This window comes from Grus americana, chromosome 3 (assembly GCF_028858705.1).
Source record: "Grus americana isolate bGruAme1 chromosome 3, bGruAme1.mat, whole genome shotgun sequence".
NCBI classification, from domain to species: Eukaryota; Metazoa; Chordata; class Aves; order Gruiformes; family Gruidae; genus Grus; species Grus americana.
Window position 1 is genome coordinate 74,768,947 of NC_072854.1, and position 18,406 is coordinate 74,787,352.

Sequence of the window (18,406 nt, forward strand, 5' to 3'; positions counted from 1 at the left end):
GGCCTGTGTCCAGACCATGCTGGGGACCCTTCTAGCAGCTAAACAGTCTAGTGTTTCCTTGCCTGGCAGCATCTGCTAATTTGCTGGTAGAGAGGTGGCCTCTGAGAATGGCAGTAAGTCCAAACTCTTTCTGTTACTCAGTACTGATATGAGATGGAAATGAGCAGCAGCGTACAAGCCTGCCTGACCTGACAGGATGCCATGGAGAAGAGCAAGGGAGAAGTAATGCACTATGACAGACCAACAAGAGTGATGTGTCCTTCAGAACTGTCCAGGCTCTCCTTCTGTACCCATCACTGTGGTATCTGAATACACCTGTGTGCAGCTGGCCGTAGGCAATTCAGTGGCAATGCAACACACTCTGTGGATGTTAGCTGAAGACTTTTATGGCTATTTAGTCTATGGACTCTGATGGGGATGAATTAACATAAATAATTAAGAGGTGGAGGAGTAGAATGTGTATAGATAAAGATTTTCTTGTTACGTAGAAGATCACCAAGTGGATCAAAATCTGCAGAGCAAGACTCAAATCAAACAGGATACCCAAACAGGGACATGGTTAATTTTGGAGGAGTCTGAACATCTTCCACAGATGCTCAGAAGAGTTAACTGCTTTTCCTCACTGGGAGGACACACACTTGGATGGCTGGTCTTCATTCTTTAGCTGGAAGGCTTTGCTTAGTGTCAGGCTGGGCACCAGGGTCCATATGGACCTGGAAAGGGAAAAGGGAGGGAAGCTTTTTTATAAATAGCATCAACTAAGATAATCCAAAGCACAGTGATAACATGTAGTGCAAAAATTTGTAACATCACTGTAGTCTGTGAGGCCTGTGACTTTTTTTTTTTTTTTAAAATTCCTGGTGGAATTTAGACAAGTGAGAGCAGAATTGCAACCAGATGTAAACAGTTACAGTGAGACCTGGGAACAATCGTCGTGATGTAGGTGCAGGCATGTTTCCAACCCCCTGTCTAGCCCTCTCAGCATCTAAATAAAGCCCAGAAGCACTTAAGTTTTCTGGGCAAAGTTAAAACTGCTTTTCCCTTCACTCCCAAACACATGGCCTAATTTTAAACTGAGATCTTAGTCTAAAACTTTTGCAAGTGCTCTAAGCAGCAAAATGTTTTATGACAGACTCATGGCTTCCTTAAAATGGCCAAGTTTTAACAGAAAGGAACATTTTGCAATGCTCAGAGCAGACTGCCTGACTTTAGGGAAAGGTTCAGAGGTACAGCATCCTGAGGGACAGTGTATTACCGCAGCCCTAAGCAAGGTGCTTAATTCTTAGAGAGAGTGATTCCATCTAAATCACGTCAGGGATCTACTCTTATGTCCTGGGATCACCCAGAGCGTTTACCAACCTAATATCTTTTAAAAGGCATATACAGATGACCAGGAGGATGGTTGCCATTAATACATCTCCTAAGCTACTGATCTGGGCTTCAGAATCACAACAGGCTGACCCAAGAATCTCACTTTGCTTTTACGTACAACCCAGCTCTTCCTGGGGCAGTGCTGAGCAGCTGCCTTTAGGCAGCAGAGTTGCCCCTGAGCTGTGCGGCCGTGTTGACCAGTCAATAAAAATAGTAATGGTGTCGTATCTGCCTGCATTGACAGCTGGAACAAATCATTGTTATTTGTAAAATTGTGTCTTCTTTAGTAAAATTAAAAAAAGAGGTGTTTTCTGTGTATTATAAACCAAGGTAAAACCCTCTGCTTTTATTCTGAAGGCTAAATAGTGGTGACAGTTTTGAAACAAACAAGAGACACTTTATGCATTGCTCATCTCAACTATGGATCTCATGGCCTGAAATATGGGCTTACATAGGTTTCAGAAGTGATTAGACACATTCACAGAATAAAAAATCTACAAAAATATTTTTAAAAAATCCAACAAAGGCTATGTTGGTTCTAATAAATAAAACAAGCTGTGGACCATACCATACCTTAGCCCTCAGAGCAACCAGCATGGTATGGCTAAACTCTTCCCCAGAGACGCCTTGTCCATATTACCTGCTGGGAGCAGCCCCTGCCTGGAGGATTCTCTGGTCTGGGGCATGGGCCAAAACTGTGCCAGGAAGAGTGCTACCGTTTTATCACTAAGCATGATCACGATGCACTCTCAAACTCCTGCCCTGACCCTATTTAATTCATTAGTAAACACGCAGTCAGAAACCCATCTAGCTGAAGAATGGTGGGTGAATTGATGATGAGGTGTCACCCGTGCTTGCCCTGGACGGCCTTGGTGACATGCTTACACTGCTGAAGGCAAGATGCTGGGCTAGACAGACTTGTGACCTGATACAGTACTATCCTTCCGTATGTTCCACCACTAATATTTTTCTTTCAAGTTAGGTTTGTTCCTGTGTTGTTTATGTTGGCTTTCTCTCTGCTTAGTGACAGAGATTGTTGGTTCTGACCAGCGGATCGTTGGGATTGTGATTCAGATATTCTTCACCCTGGGAATTATGATTCTCCCTGGAATTGCGTACTTGATTCCCACCTGGCAGGGAATCCAGCTGGCCATTTCACTGCCCAACTTCCTTTTCCTGCTCTACTACTGGTAAAGTTGCAGTCATTGCTCTTGTCATTACTGCCATTGCTATTCAAGCACCTTGAGACCCAGGCTGTGGTCCCAAGTCTCCAGTGTGCAAGATGTTGTAGGTTAGGAAGGAAATATTTGCATATTGTTGATTTTGGCATTTGTAATTCTTTTTAGTGAATCACAGACATACATTACTTTCCTCCTTCTGTCCAGGATTTGCTTCTCTCGTCTGCCACAGATGGCCCTTCACAGAACCCTGCTCTGCTACTGCCTAGCCTGGGGCTGGCTGTATAGCTGGTTAACTTGACCAAAGGCTGCTTTTCTTGTCAGCCATGGGACCCCACCTTTACCTCAAATTAGGTACTCAGTTCGAGCCTGAACCTGCTCTACAGGTCCCATGAGTTGGGCAGTAGAGCTAATGAGGAAGCAGAGCACTATGCTGTGGTGAACATCTGTCCCAGTGGAGCGCAACTGTCCTGTGGGCTGGATCCAAAGAAACTAATCCACATACCCTCCTCCTGTACATTGTTTCCTTAAACATTGTCTGTTGTGAACTTTTAAATTGTGAATTATCTTAACCCTAGGCTAGCAGAAACTGAAACACCAATCAGTAGTATTGCTTTGTGTTCAGTAGATAAAATATGTATATATTTGAGAGCGTGTGTGTGTGTCTATCCTATAATGATACAGCTAGAAGTCTCCTGGTCTGCCTATACTTGGTACTACATGTGTTTAGTGTTGATTTTCATTGTTCCTTGCTTTTCTACAGGTACCTTGTTTGCTTGTTGGTTATCATACTTTTGACATCCATTGTGCAAATACAATAGTTAAGATTTCTCATTTTTCAGCTTTGGAGAGTATTGATATAGTCTATTTTCTTCCTTCTTGCCCACAAGGACCAAATATTTTACAGGAGACTGACTGGAAAAGCAGTCCACAAAAGAGTTTCTGTATCCCAAAGACTGAAAAAGCAGTGTGTTGTGTATTAACACAGGCAAAAGGCAAATGGTTTTGATTTACTTATTATGTTAAAGGACAAAACCTCTATTAAATGACTTCTGTGTTCTTACAGGGTGGTTCCTGAATCTCCACGTTGGCTCCTGACACGCAAAAAGGGAGAGAAGGCATTAAAAATCATGCACAACATTGCAAAACACAACGGGAAATATCTCTCACCACATTACTCAGAGGTACTGTCATCTGTTTGAGCTAGAGGTTTTTTCCTAAATCTTCTTAATCTTTTGAAGGTTCAGTTGTGTTAAAATGCATTCTCTTTATGTGATGGGCAGCACTCTTGAAGTGTCACACCAGACAGATTGTCAGTCCCATACCTACTTTGTTAATTGCAAGAGGGTAAAAGTGAACTGGCTGGAGAGACATGGGCTGAAAAGAGAAGTCTGCAGAATAATGAATCAGGTCTTTCATTTGCAACACTCCTACTTTAAAAACTTGTGGTAAATATCAGAAACTAGCCCGAGGGCCAATGGTATTTCACAGTAGCTGCCATTTTAGCTGACAGAGTGAGTGGAGACAGCAGGATCCACTTCCCTGTCGCCTTTGCTAGAACGTCCTTTTACAATTCAAAGAGAAGATGATGTAGAAAACTGGAATTTAAGTATAAATTTGCTTCCATCCCAGTAGGGGGAAAATATGCCCCAAAATTCAAAATAGGGGAAGACTGTCTGAGATCACTATTTACAAAATAAGAAAATATATGTTAGAATTACAGTACTTTGACAAGTGGTCTTGACGGGACTGAAAGGACTGATGCATTTTAAATGACGCAGATGTGTCATTGCGGCATTGCCTTGTTCTGTGCTGGGTAGCATTGCCTGGCTCTCAGACCGTGCTTACCATGGCATTGGCCTTATGGTTCAGTGATGACAACAAATGTGGACAAGGTTCCTGTTCCGCAACAGACCAAGTCTGGAGCCTAAATGCTAGCTACAGTAATGTTGGAAATCACTATTTGAACTAAGGAAAACACCTGCAAATTGTCAGCACACAGCAGCCCAGAGGTGGCATACTGAATACACCACAAGTATTTCAGACAGAAATTGTGATTTTCTTATTGAAAAGAAATGGCCTACATAAAACGTCCATCTATCAGTATACAGTAGTATCCTTTATGCCTACAAACAAGCATATGCATCTACATTCATTTTTATACATATACAAAATTATCATATATGACTTTTAACTAAATTTTCACTGAGACTAAAGGCAAAGACTTTGGGATGGCAGTGTTTGGAGGAGGCTGATGTGTCCCATTCTGTCAGGAAGGGACATCATGATGTGTGTCCTTTCTAACAGGTAGTTGGCAACCTGGGTTCCCACAGTGTGGTATCTTACTTAGGTCTTTCTCATTGCTCTTTTTAAGCAAGGGAGAACCTATGAATTTAGCCCAGTTTATCAAAAAAAAGTGAGGTTGCTTCACCAAAATGCTAGAGTATAATTATGGATGAAACCCAAGCAGTAATTACTGACACTCTTCTTAAGCGCCAGATAGCTGTTCCCAGATCCATAGGATTTTATTTGCCTGGTGAGAAACAGGTTTCATAAATCAGCCAGCCAGCCTAAGCAGCTCTGCTTATTCAGGACCATTCCTGCTATAAATATTGACCTTGCATGAAGTGTGCACAGGAAGGGGTATGTGGCAACAGGAGTATAGAAATGGCCAGTTGATTTATACCAATATTCCATTATCTTTCCCCTTCATTAAGTATATGTTAATGACAGTTCTGGCAAGGTAAAGTTCACGCAGCAGGTTCCACAGAGAAGCTGGGCCCTAACCTATGCTATGCCTCTTAGAATATATGACTCTGGACTAATGATTTTGTAAAGTCAAAACTAGACCTATCAGCAGAGATGAGTATGCTGAAACATACACTTCCACAGCCCAGCTGCTTTATTCGTAACTTGTTCAAGTGCCATAACGTTGCTGTAATGGCGTTTCTATGAATGTTATGTTGCTCAGGGGAGCACACAAAGGTTTGTCAGGGGAAAAAGTTATACATAACTTCCTTGGCCAAGAAACGGGATACACAGGATAAAACAGTTGTACATTAGTGAAGCAACATGACAGGAGTTTTGATGAGCAGTAACAAGCTAGGCCAGCAATTAATGAACCATTTTTCTGATGGAAGCCAAGACATCTCTGTGACACCAGCCAAGGTTAGGAAATCACCCTCAGCTGTATCACAACGCAGAATGAGCTTTGCTAATCACGCTGGAGTAGCATGTACACAACTGGAGGACTGCAGGCTGAAACCGGTGGGAGAGAAACAAACTGAAAAGACTGATTAAAGAGACAGAAGAGGGTAAATCCATTCATTGCTCTTGGCTGGGGCATATACACCTGTGAGATTCCCCCATCCAGGTCAGCATTACCCAGTGCCAAGTGTGGCCTGAGACACGTAGCAGGAAGGTTCTGCTGCTGCAGCTCCCCCTCCACGTTCAGCCCTGCATTCCTATACCCGCTTCCCCTCTCTAAACATCAACATTTTCAAAACGTCACGTTGGAATGGAAATGTGTGTCTTTCCCTGCTTTTTGTTTTAAGTTATATTAAATTTTTTTCTTAAGTGTCCATGCTCATGACCCTAAACCACTCACAGCTGCAGCAGATTAACCTCCACACATCCAGATTCATGCTGGATCTGTTCCTGGGACCTTTTTAATATACGATGTCTGTCATCCTTGGTGCTGTGCCCAGAGGGGAGAGAGCATCCCTGGGAAGCGTGTTAGTCGCAGATCAAGTGTATTTCTTACATTAACTCACAGCAGAATTTGCTTTCACATAGCAACTCCAGAATTTCAGGCAAAGTGGTACAGGTGTGGAGGGACAGGGAGAAGAGAGAGGCATTATCCATCAATGCGTTTTGGCTAAGATTTTCCAATACGTCTGTAACAATTTCATTAGTCAAGTCACTTACATGGCTCTGGATGTAACAGCCTTGCATTTTTATTGGCATGCAGAAACCACAGATGACCTTTGTATGAAAACATATAAACATTTGCTTCATTTGCTCTGTGAGTTACGACACAGTTACAATTCAGCTCTGTCCAGAACTCATTGAATTAATTGTAAATTATAAACTCCTTTTGTCCAGTTGCTTGCAATTATCCTAGCATGGTTTTTTTCAAGTTAATTTTTTAATTCTTGGTCTCTGTCCAAAAGCAGAATGGACTGCAACCAGCTGAGTCAAAGCTGCTTCTTGAGAGAGTGGTGTATCAAAAAACCCTCACCCTTTATATATATATATTTCTACAATATAGAGATATCTAGACAAATATATTTCTTGTACATATTAACTTGCATACATATGTATTATAGACATACATGGATGGACTGTTCTGTGCAGAATTAAGCAGGTGCAGAACTATATGTCTGTGCTATGAGGAATCTTTAAAAATTATTGCAGAAACAGTGATATGTAATTTTGTGGGACGTAAAAATTTCAGGGAAATTGGTTATAAAACTTCCTCCAGAGTTTTCAGGTACTGTAGCTTTGGAAACATGGGCCTTGTCATTGAATTCCTGACTGCACTGATGTGAATAGGAAAGCTCTCCTTGACTTCAAAGAACAAAAAGAGGATTTTTTTCCCCACAAAGAGTTGACTTTCCACAGTGATTTTTTTACTTCATCCAAAAAAAAAAAAAAATGCTCAGTCATGTTTGGGGTTATTATGACTTTATTAAGACATAAAAATATATGGTAGCAGCCGTGCTGAATTGATCTTTAGTTCTTTGGAAAACTAAACCCATATTTGCACGGAGTCACAACTGATTGCTGGCAGCCTGCTCTTGTAAACAAAGTCACGGCAGCCTTATAACCATAATATGAGAGGGTTCAAGAGCAGTGCAGAAACCCAGCAACCTGCGCTTGCCCTAAAAAGGGCTCTGGCATGCAGCAGAAGTGGCAGTGCTTTAAAGAAAACTTCTGGCTCTGGTTACAGAAGAAAAGCAAGAAGTACTAGAAATGAAGTTCGAAGAAATCAGAGGTTTCTCTGTCCACTTACAAAGCTTTGTGTTGCTCAGTTATGAAAAAGTCATGTGTAAATACGTCCAGCCAAACCTTGCTGAAAAGTATCTGTGCTGCCTTATGATATGAAAAACAAATACAGGGCAAAAGCTTTGGGCATAGCGCTGGCTGAGCCTACAAGACCCCCAGGTAATGCCTTTGGCTTTACCCATTTTGTCATCATGGATCTGCATGTTCCCACATGCTTCTCCATCCTTTCACTCACATCTCTCCACCGGCCAGGATCATTTCCTTGGGCTCCTGTGCCCGCGTGGGCAGCAGGTGCTGTGGTTGTAGAAGAGGATTTACTCCTCTCTTTGCTGTCTTAGACCTCTTCTCAAGAGGGGGGCGATAACTCGGAATCAAAGCAACCAGGCTGCCTGAAATCCTCCTAAAAAGGGCACAGCAGATTTAACTCCACGTTTCCCACAGCTGCTTTGAGAGCTGATGGCAATCCCAGCCACCGCTGCCAGTTCTTGGGTGGTCTTACGGTTTGTCCCTGCCTAAAACCACCTCTGCCTTCTCTTCCTTGGCCTCCTCGCCTGCCAAAGGGACATATGAACAAAAGGGCTGACACCTGGCTTGGACATCATGGTTAAAAAGTGCTGGCCACAGTTAAAACCAGCCTCCATCAATGTGCCTAATTCCTTTCTGGCCCTGCTAATATTCTGGCTCCACAATACCCTATGGCAATGAACTCCAACGTGTAAACACAGGCTGTGTGAAATCCTGCCCTTTTCTGTTATTGTCAAACCTTCTAATGATTTTGAGTGCCTCATTGTGACTGAACTGGAGGAAGCTGTGAACAGATTTACTGTACTTTGTAGGCAGTATGAGACCCATTAATTCATACTTGCAGGATTTTTTTCTTCCTGGATAAAAGCCATGTTCAGTGTGGTGCTTGTGTATTTTAAGACCCACTGAATTTCACCAGCTGAATGTGTTTTAGCACCCACCCGCCTTCACAGATCTGCTCTTTCTGTCACTTTTTTCTTCCTGCTGCCCAGCTGTGCCACCAGCCATGTTCCTAAGCCCATTGCTCACTGCTCACCCCCTCTCTCCCTGCTTCCCTCAGCCCATCGCTTTGCCCTTCCTGCCACGGTCTCCTCCTCTCTGTCACATCTGGCAGAAGGCAGCTCTGCTTCCAGTGACCCTGACGTGACAACAACAGCTTATTGCCTTCCAAGAAATCCCAGGTCAACCTCTCTCAGTTTGCGATGAGGAAATAATTTTTCCACTCTCAAGTCAAGATTGGGGATTTTTTTTTTCCTATTTTTGCACGATCATCATTAAGGAAAGCCCACAGTCGTGTCCAGTGATAAGCTATTTCCCATATCTGCTCTGGAGTGCTAAAAGCAGCAAGCTGGCTCATCAGCACCTTTGTTCGCTGGACCGGAATATTGCTGAGCACCATGTTTACATCGAAACTCTGCCCCAGCACCTGCCTGACCCCCGACAGCTGACTCTACTGCTTGATTTTCTCCTCAGATCACTATTAGCAATGAGGAGGTCAGCAACCCCTCCTTTCTTGACCTGGTGAGAACTCCCCGAATGAGGAGGAACACGCTCATCCTGATGTATGCCTGGTGAGTGCCCATGTCAGTCCAGCCTGTTACAAGGGTGGGGGGCGGGGGGCTGAAGAAAAAATCCCTTGTGACCTTTAGGATCTTTCCAGCTGCTTGTAGTCATTTGTTTGCCTTTCGATGTTTTTTTTTTTTTCCCTTTTCTGTTTAGGTTCACAAGTGCCCTGATCTACCAAGGACTTATCATGCGCATAGGAATTGTTGGAGGAAACCTCTTCCTAGAATTCTTCATCTCAGGAGCTGTGGAGCTGCCAGCCGCTCTCCTAATTTTAGTGACAATTGATCGCTTTGGCCGGCGCCTTCCTTTTGCAATAAGCAACATCGTGGCAGGAATTGCATGCTTCATTACTACCTTCTTGCCAGAAGGTAATTCCCTTCCCAATGTCAGGCACTTTAGGTCAATGACTTCTCTCTGACACCTCTTAAGCAAGGACAGCAGGCCACACAAAACTGTAGCTGAAAGTAAGTGTCTGGCGATGCAAGCAGCACTGCAGTCATGGAACAACATATCTCATTTGCCTATAGATTGCCCTGGGACATGTAAGAATCGTACCTTTGATGGGTGGTGAGCAACAGCTGGGTGTAGAAAAAAATTGTATAAAGGCCCTGTACTGTTTTTGAAGGCAAATGCAAGGGAATAGTATAGAAACATAGAGGGAAAATACATTCCCTGACTTGAAAGACACTTAATGATGTAAGAAATCAGTTATTTAGCTGAGGCAGCCTGGTGGTCTTCTCATTTTCAGATAAAACGATGCAAACCACAACACAACATAGGGGCTGAGGCAGACAACCTGGAGATAGTAGCCCTGCCCTCACCCTCCCAGGAGTTTGGACAATGTTAAGGGGTTGGAGGAAAGGTATGACTTTTGATTAAGTCATTCTTATCTGGTTTCAAGGACAACTAAATGGTCTGATACTGCACACAGGCTTCCCAGCACTCCTATCTTTTCTTTAAATTGTTTTTCCTCCTGTGAATTTTTTTTTAACCCCAGGGAAGCATTTGGAGGCACTCTGAAGCGAATGTTACCTTATCAGTCTGCTTTCCCTTAGTATAGCTGGGGATCAGCAGCTGAACGGACATTAGAGAGGCTTTTACCTCCTCAGGGATGTTCCTGTCGAAATAAGGGACAGTCCTGGCCAGTCTTAGAGGTTTTAGTTCCTGAAGTTATATCATGGGACAATTGTTTTCCTAGAGAATAGCCATGTACTTGAGGAGCTTCATTGCTTCAACAGAAGCAGAAATGTTGGGGAAGGGAACGGTGGCTGTGTGATTGTGCCCTGGGATATCACATTGTCATCACTTGTTTGTGTTCATCAGTTTGACCACTGAAGCCTGTGAAGACTGACTGTACTGTCCCGGTGGATTTTCCCCAGGTCCCCACTTCTGTGGGCCTCTCAGAAGAGCCGCCACACAGCGAGCAGATGCTGGCTGCTCCGTGCTCCTGTAGCAGCTTCCCCAGAGCAGGGCATTGCAATTCAGGCACAGAGGGCCTGGTCACCATGTCATCTGCTGGATTTGCCAGCATCATTTTCCACCTGTTAAAAAAGTACAAAGGACCTGCTGAGACAGCAAGGCCTGGGGACTGTTGATCGCCTGGAGCTAGGGCTGTTGCAGGAGGAGGAAACAAAGAGCAGCACTGGGGAATTACACCTGCAGGACACTTGCTTCTAGCACCTTCATGTATTTTGGGCCACACCGTATGCTGAGCATGGTGCAGCAGGTCTGAGGTTAGAGCAGGAGCATCACGTGGGGCTCGTATGGTCTGAGCAAGGGGGGAAAGCGGTGGCCTGGGGCTACCAGCCTGCTCTCAGCAGTGGTGAAGTGCTGAGGGGACCCTGCCCAGGTGAGGAGAGGACAGCCTGGGGAGTAAGATACTCACAGATGGGACACCTGAGGTCCAAGTCCTGCTTTCAAGAAAAGTCTGTTTATACAGATGGGAAAAAGTGCAGCGGCAGCTTGTGAGAGCTCTGTCATGCTGAGGTGCTCACACAGTTCACGTCCCCTGGCAGAAGGAAGAGGCACATGGATGTCACCCTCACCTCGGGGGTCTGATGGACTGAAGGGTGCCAGGGAGACAACGTGGATTTGTTTTGTTCTTTGTAGCCTTTGCTTTTCTTACAAGTGTTTGAAAACAGGACTTTTCAGGGCAAAGGCAGTGTCTCGCAACATGGGATGAAATGTAACGGGTGTTTGTTTGATTGTTTTGGAAGGGAAATAACCCCAAGCATCTCATTTTTTGGTTCAGAGCAAACTGAAATGTTTTCTTGTTCTTCCTATTGAAGTTTTGAGAAAACACAATCACTGCCAGATTGCAGCAGAGCTCCTCTTCGTGCCAGGTTCAGGCTTGTTGTTTCACTCGCCTCCCCATCCACCCCATCGTGGTTAGACCATACAGGCGACGTTCCTCTCCCAAGGGCATTGCAGAAGTGCTTATTGCATTCCTTGTGACGCTCCTTCAGAGGCCACCAGCTCTCCAGAGAGAGCGCTTGGACTGCTGAGGGGTTGCACACAGATAGAGGGGATGGCTCTGCCCTGTGGTGCAGAAGTGGCCATCACACCCCTTGATGATGTATAAGGGCTCCCTGCTGATGTATACAGGGCAGTGGCTGGGCATCAGGTCTTCAGCGGAGCCGGAACAGCCGGGCAGAGCCACTGGGGCAGCATAAGGCCCCTGGGCTGGTCGCGTCAGGTACAAAGACAAGCACCAGGGAAGGGGAGGATGGCCAGGAGTAGCACTATTAGGAGCATGTGTAATGTGCAGTGGCTAAACAAATTATGAAGTGTAGTTGGCCTGCTCTAAGGAGAATTATTTTACTGTTACTGCAGATGCACCTTTAGAGGTAGCTTCTTTGTGGTCAGAAGGCTTTGGGAGGTAACTCAACAGTGTTTCTTACAGCATAACATCCCTATGTAAATAAATGCTCTTTTCCAGAGTACAATTTGGATATAATCATGGAAGCTTTTAACATTCATTCCCCCACCCATGCTGTTATGCCCCACCAGCATCTTGAATCAATCAACTAGACCTGATTTCTGATTCTCCAAAGCAGCCTTGCATGATGCAGGAAAGCAATATATGCCAATATAGATTGATATCTACAGCAGTGGCCTTTCAGCCTGATTTGCAGTGATCAGCATTCCTGTGATGTAGCTTCTGCTGACAGGGCTTGGAGCTCTCGGAAACACTCTGCTGGTGCAGCAGAGCACACTTCACCCAGGTTTCTTTTCAAATGAACAGATATCCCGTGGCTCAAAACGACAGTCGCCACGCTGGGAAGACTGGGCATTACAATGGCTTTTGAAATCGTCTATCTTGTGAACACTGAATTGTACCCTACGACGCTGAGGTACGTCGAAAGCTCCCAAGAATCTTTCAATTTTTCCCTCTGCTTTTCCCCATTCTCTGTTTCACTGCTTTTTAGTAAAACTTGGTTTTCTCCAGAGTTTCCTAACTGTATAGTCACTGCTCAATGTGGAGGGCATATACCAACAAGATAATTTGGGAGCTAAGTCTACATTCTGCTCCTTAAACTGCTGGTGCATCTGTTTGATAGCGCCTCTCAAGTACCTGGCATTATTTTTCTTTTGCAGAAACTTTGGTGTTTCCCTGTGCTCGAGTTTGTGTGACCTAGGTGGGATCATAGCCCCATTCCTGCTTTTCCGATTAGCAGCCATTTGGTTGGAGCTACCTCTAATTATTTTCAGTAAGATTTGATTTTAAATGTACTTTTGGTTTAAATATCCTCCTCCTAACAGAGCTTTTCTTTCGGGGCAAAAGTGTAGTGTGTGGCCTCATCTCACCCTCAGATCAGCCTCTCTCAACCATCATGCTTAGAGCAAGAAGCTGAACATTAAATGGGTGAAAGGTGGGTGATTTCACTGCACGCTATGGGAGAGCTCGGGTCTGCTTGGGTCACTTGGCTGAAGGGGCATAAAGCAAACTATGTGACGTGCTTTAAGACTGAGAAACCTTACAGCTAAGTTCTGTAATTGCAGAGAAGTAAGCTTAGTCTCCCAAAAGTAGAGGTTAACGTCCTTTCAAAGATACTTGGTTTGGGGTTTTTGGTATATACAGTTAAGACTATGGATGCTGTATTAACCATACCTTCGTATTCCTGTCCAACTCTTTTCCTCAGTTGCATTTTGGGAAAAACGAGCCCTGTGGAGTAATTTTGTGGAAGAAAAATTAGTTATTTCCAACAAGGAAATGGGAGTCCGTGGCAAAACCAGGAGATACACGTGACTGGGGAAAAAAGCAAAAGGGATAGGATAGAATAAGAAGGGAAGTTGGTGCAAATGACAACTTTAGCTTTAAAACAAAAATGGAAAGATTATCATTGTTCCAAGAATAGACATATATAGAAGTATGGTGTTCACATTATCTAATTCTTAAATTCTGCTGCTGCTGAAGGACATATGAATTCCCTCTTTCTTGAGGAGACAGCTACAAAATCAGAGAGGATCAGAGAGGACTGGGCAACAGTCACGGAACATTTTCCTTTTTGCTCCAGCCCTTCTATTTTTGACATATTACATTATTTAAATTATGCAGGAAATTATTCCAAAATAACCATTCCTGATGAACTATTTCAGCTTGGCTCTGTCTCTGAAAGCTCTTTCCCAAGGATGAATTTTTATTCTGAATCACATAATCTACTTTGGCCATGGATACATGAAGAGAGTATTTCAGGAAAATCTCAATGATCTCAAGAAACACAGATGCATCTACATGACAGAGCCACTTGAACAAAGGCAGATTTGTTTTATGTGAGAAATACCATTCTGCTTCCAGTACAGTTTCCATGCACTTGCCCATGTGCACTTATCTCAGGTGTTTTACTTCTAAGATCTCCCTTTTGGGGCAATTCAGGATGCAAATGAACCCCTAGTCCTCAAGTTTTTTTGTAATAGGTTAAATTAATGTAGCATAAAGGTGATTGATAAGAGTAGGGCAATCAGAAATAGCTGTTGCACTTTGAAAATCTCACTTCAACCTTTGTCTGAATAAACTTTCCTCAGTGGATAAGCCCTAAAAATAAGAAAATAACAATTTTCTCATTGTTTTTGTGTTTCTTTGATGTCCATTGTAGGTATTCTTGCAGTTGTCTGCGGGCTTCTAGTATTACTTTTACCAGAGACAAAGGGAATCTCTTTACCAGAAACAGTAGAGGATGTGGAGCAGCTTTCAAGGTATGATATGTATTTTCTTACTTTTACTTGGGTGAGGTTTCCTGAGGGTGTTCTTCTCCAATCCTATCAGCTGTCATAAATTATTGGTTTTCCAAGTGTCAAAGAAAATTCCCTGGTTAGGTTGATGTTATGACCAGGTGGTATTTTCCTCAATAGAAATGTGAACTTTTCAGTACCACCAAGGCAGGTTGTTAAAAACGTATGGGGATAGAATCTTTATTTTTCTCATAGAGACACAAAGTTGTCTTATGCATCTCTGGAAGCAGAAAGTAATAGTGTGTGAGATACTGCAAAGTAAGCCTGCAACTCTCTGCTCAAGAAAACCAACCATTACCTCAATCAAAATATCCCGTGAAGAAGGGCCCTTGATCACGGGAGCATTACCACAAATTGTGAAGTCATAGAAAAGTCATGTACGAGATGACTTTATAGCTGAAGAGTTGTAGGTACAGGTTTCCCACTCCTGGCACATGGCAAGCCAGACTCTTCACTGCACTGCAGGTGTGCAGGGAACATTTACACCTTGGCTAAATTTCTTGAGGAGTTAGTGCTATACGTTAATGTTTCAAGCAGTGGCTTTGGATATTACATCAACAACTTTTCCCTGCTTCAATGTACAAACTAAAGAAAGAGGAAATTGTCTATGCCGAAGGCAAATGTTTCAGTACTGCAGCTTGGACTACAACTTGGACTATGTCTTTTCGTGTTTCGTTCACCCTTAAACCCCCCTTCCCTTCTTGTTTCTTCAGTCATTTTGGTAAATGTGGCAAGAAACGGAAACACCAGGACACCAACTCTTATATTTGACCTTTGAAGGACAGCACTGAGCAAAGAACTGTGTTCCCATACTGGGAATTTGTTCTCCACCTGCCACCACTTCAAAATTTGCTGCAGAGTATGGATTAAACTCCATGTTCTTCTTCTAAGCATAAGGACATTTAAAATAAGCAATGTATTTTTCTGTAAATATGGAATATTTTTTTTTCTTTTTTTTTCTGAGTATGCTGTTTGCAGGAAGGGAGCACTCTGTGGTTCTTGGTAGAGAACAGAACAGCTTTAAAAAAATGCACTATCCAGCTCAGTGAGCTCTTATTTATTTCTTTATATATTTGAGCCATTTGTTTATTTCTATTGTTAGCATATAGCTTTGGGTGGGGAGGCTCTGAAACGGTACTGCTTGTTTAAGATTTGGATGCCTTTGAGGAGGAGAGGATGAGTATCTCAACCTGTTCTTTGCCCCTGGAGAATCTGGACAAATAGAAGATCTGATGGCTTAGGAAGGAGGGTGTTGATCAGGGTGGCCCTTTCTCTGCTTGAGTGGGATAGGAATCAGAGGTGTGCATCAGGAGACCCTTGCCCTGGTCTGATCTTCTCCCCCGGCAAGCCTTTGCCACAAAACCCCCACTTCCCTCCCTGTTCAAGGGCTTTCTCAAATGTGGCAGCAGTCTTCCTCCTCTCCTTCCCAGGGCTTTATGTAGGGGTCACATCCTACACAGGGCATTAGCTCTGCAGGTCAGATTGTCCTGCTGCCCATCAGTGCTTCCCCCCCGAGAGCCATCTGGGGTTCACGTGATACCCCATTGTCCTGTCCCCTGTCCCCTGGTCCCTCTGTATCTCTGAGGGAAGGGCTTCTGCCTGCTGTCCTCTGTTGATTCTTTTTCAACCCTCTCTTTCAAGAGCATGCTGATTTTTTCCCTTCTAAAACACACTCTTTGCCCATTCCTACAAACCAAATTCCCTTGCCCTGACCACTGCCAAGGTGATCTGCAATTTCTGTCTTCTGTCCATTATTAGTCATCTTTCTGGCTTGGGGATAAAATGCTTGGGTTGTTGACAGGGCTGTCAAGCTGTCTTGGGAAGATGAGCAGGGATGAGACAAGAGCCTTCCCTTTTAGCTGTGTGACTTTCTTCATCAGGCATTGGATCCTGGCCACTGACAAGCAAGCAATACACTCCTTACAGTGAAGGACTTGAGAAGATGTGGTGTTTGAAAAGTACCCTGTTACCAACAGAGAATTAAACAAGAAAAAGAAAGCCACTGAGCTTTTGTAAAGGGCCTTATAAGCTCAGAAAATAACATATTTGGCATAAGCAAATATAGGACCGAGTTTTGAAGGTTCATACCACAAATAAGTAATGCTAACATTACAGTCAGTGCGGCTGAATCACTACGCCTCTAACCATCTTAAGAGCACACATAGGCAGGTGCCTGCACAGGGGGATTTCCTATGGTGAGGAGGATACTGTGCATTTCAACAGTTCCCTGAGTCTCCCTGCCTTTTCCCAGCAGCTGCCCATACCACCAACCCTGCTGGAGGAAAACAGGACCTTTACTAGTAATCTCGGTCTAATGTTTGCATACTTTGAGCAATTAGCGATAAAGGGCTGTCTTTCAAGGCTGTTTCTAACTTCCTCTGAGGCATAGTTAAAGGTCAATGGGATGCTTAGAAAAAGTTAGTAGTGATTGAAAGATATGAAACTAAATGGGAATCTCATAATATATCTGGCTAATTGGTAATATCTAGAAGACAACCCCAAACTGGAGCTACTTCTGCAGGGAGAAAACTCTGCCTACACCAATGTGGTCCTCTGTAGATAGCTGCAAACTCCCTGGGGCTGGCTGGCAGAGACTAGCCCTGAACTGGAAGCTGTGGGCTAGCACTGGCCGTGCTGTGTCTCAGCACAGGGTGGGAGCACAGGCACCCAGCTGCAGAGCTCAGCCCTGCCTTCCTCACACCCAGCCAGCCCGCACTGCAGGCACGGCCCTCAGAGAGCCAGGGTTAAGCAATATGATGCAATGCTGTATGAGCTGAGCTTCCCCCTTCTATTTAATGTTTCTTCTTTGTGAATTTTAATTTTTTTAAATTGGTTTCTTAAACACTACAGCAGTCTGAGAAGGACTGTGGAGAACGTTTAAAGCTTGCCAAAGAAATGTCAATATAATTTGCCAGCTGCTGCTCTTTGTGGACAACTAAAATGTCTTGAGAATTGAGAGACACAAAATCTGTCCTTTCAGACTGTTCTTAGTTTTGCACAGCATCATATGTTGCTCAGAAGAGAATGTAAGAAGTGAAATATTTCAGTATGTAAAATGGCTAGGAGCAGTGTCAGAAGTTTGGATGTATTTATTTTCTAAAAATTCATATGTAAAGGACAGCAGGAAAAAGCCTGTGTATGTATTCTGACTTCCAATATGACAGTACTTCAGGTAGAATTTGTATTTGGTAATGGCTCTCTGTGCTCTGACCCTTAACAGGGGGATTTTATCAGATGGAAAATCCTCCCATCTCTGTAAGACTTTGGGTAGCCTCTTGAAGGTTGTGAAGTGGGTAGTAACCTGTTGTACAACCAGCAGTTTGGTGATGGTGGGGTTATACTGTTGTGGGTGAGAGAGGACAGATGAGGTTGTGGAAGCAGAGGGAGAACTTCAGAGAGGGAGGACCCTGGGGGAAACCAGCTGGGGTCATACAGACCACTGGACAGGCTGCTTGTTTAAAAAGAGTTATTATAAATTCATATGTGCCTCAAACCACTTAATACATTGAGCCTTAGAGGAAAGTCCTACAAACTTCTCAGGTAGCAAAGCAGTGTTCTCCTAAACTGCATGGGTTGACACTAAAAAGGCCGTTGTGACCCACGTCAGTGAGAGGCACCTCTTCAGGAGGGGCCAAACACTACCAGCTTTAGTCGTCTTGCATGTGTTATACTTCAGAAGCTCAGTGAGAGATCTGATGTGCATAGCAGACAAAGGATCACCTTACCAAAGGTGCCAAAGACACACATTCAACACAACCTCAGAAACCCTGCAAAAAGACTTCCCTGACCAAGAAACGAGTAAATGTGCTATTTGGTCCAAATTTGCCTTGTTAGTTCATCTAGTCTGTGCAAGTGGTTAGTGCTAAGTGGCAATTTTTACTGCCATTGACACTCTTGCAGAAGGAAAAGATCACAATTTACATTCTTTAACAGGTTATGAGGTGGGACTTCAGTATCCGGTCAGGTGTGTCCAGGCATTTCTGGTGGGTTTGGCAAGGACAGTAGGAGTGGGTTTGTCTGCCTACAAG

General features: G+C 43.8%; 1 protein-coding gene across 3 annotated transcripts in view; it reads left to right on the forward strand.

Annotated features, from left to right (window-relative positions):
• LOC129203904 (solute carrier family 22 member 3-like) overlaps nt 1–16,376 on the forward strand; it is a 31,130-nt gene extending 14,754 nt beyond the window's left edge. The window contains exons 4-11 of one of the 3 annotated variants that reach the window (XM_054818852.1): nt 2,396–2,561; nt 3,616–3,733; nt 9,054–9,151; nt 9,300–9,514; nt 12,391–12,499; nt 12,744–12,856; nt 14,243–14,342; nt 15,092–16,376. In XM_054818852.1, the coding sequence (XP_054674827.1) occupies nt 2,396–2,561; nt 3,616–3,733; nt 9,054–9,151; nt 9,300–9,514; nt 12,391–12,499; nt 12,744–12,856; nt 14,243–14,342; nt 15,092–15,149 (977 nt within the window). In that variant the 3' untranslated portion in view covers nt 15,150–16,376. The remainder of the gene's footprint in view (nt 1–2,395; nt 2,562–3,615; nt 3,734–9,053; nt 9,152–9,299; nt 9,515–12,390; nt 12,500–12,743; nt 12,857–14,242; nt 14,343–15,091) is intronic. The other 2 variants (XM_054818853.1, XM_054818854.1) reach the window with 2 other exon arrangements.
• Nucleotides 16,377–18,406: the final 2,030 nt, after the last annotated feature.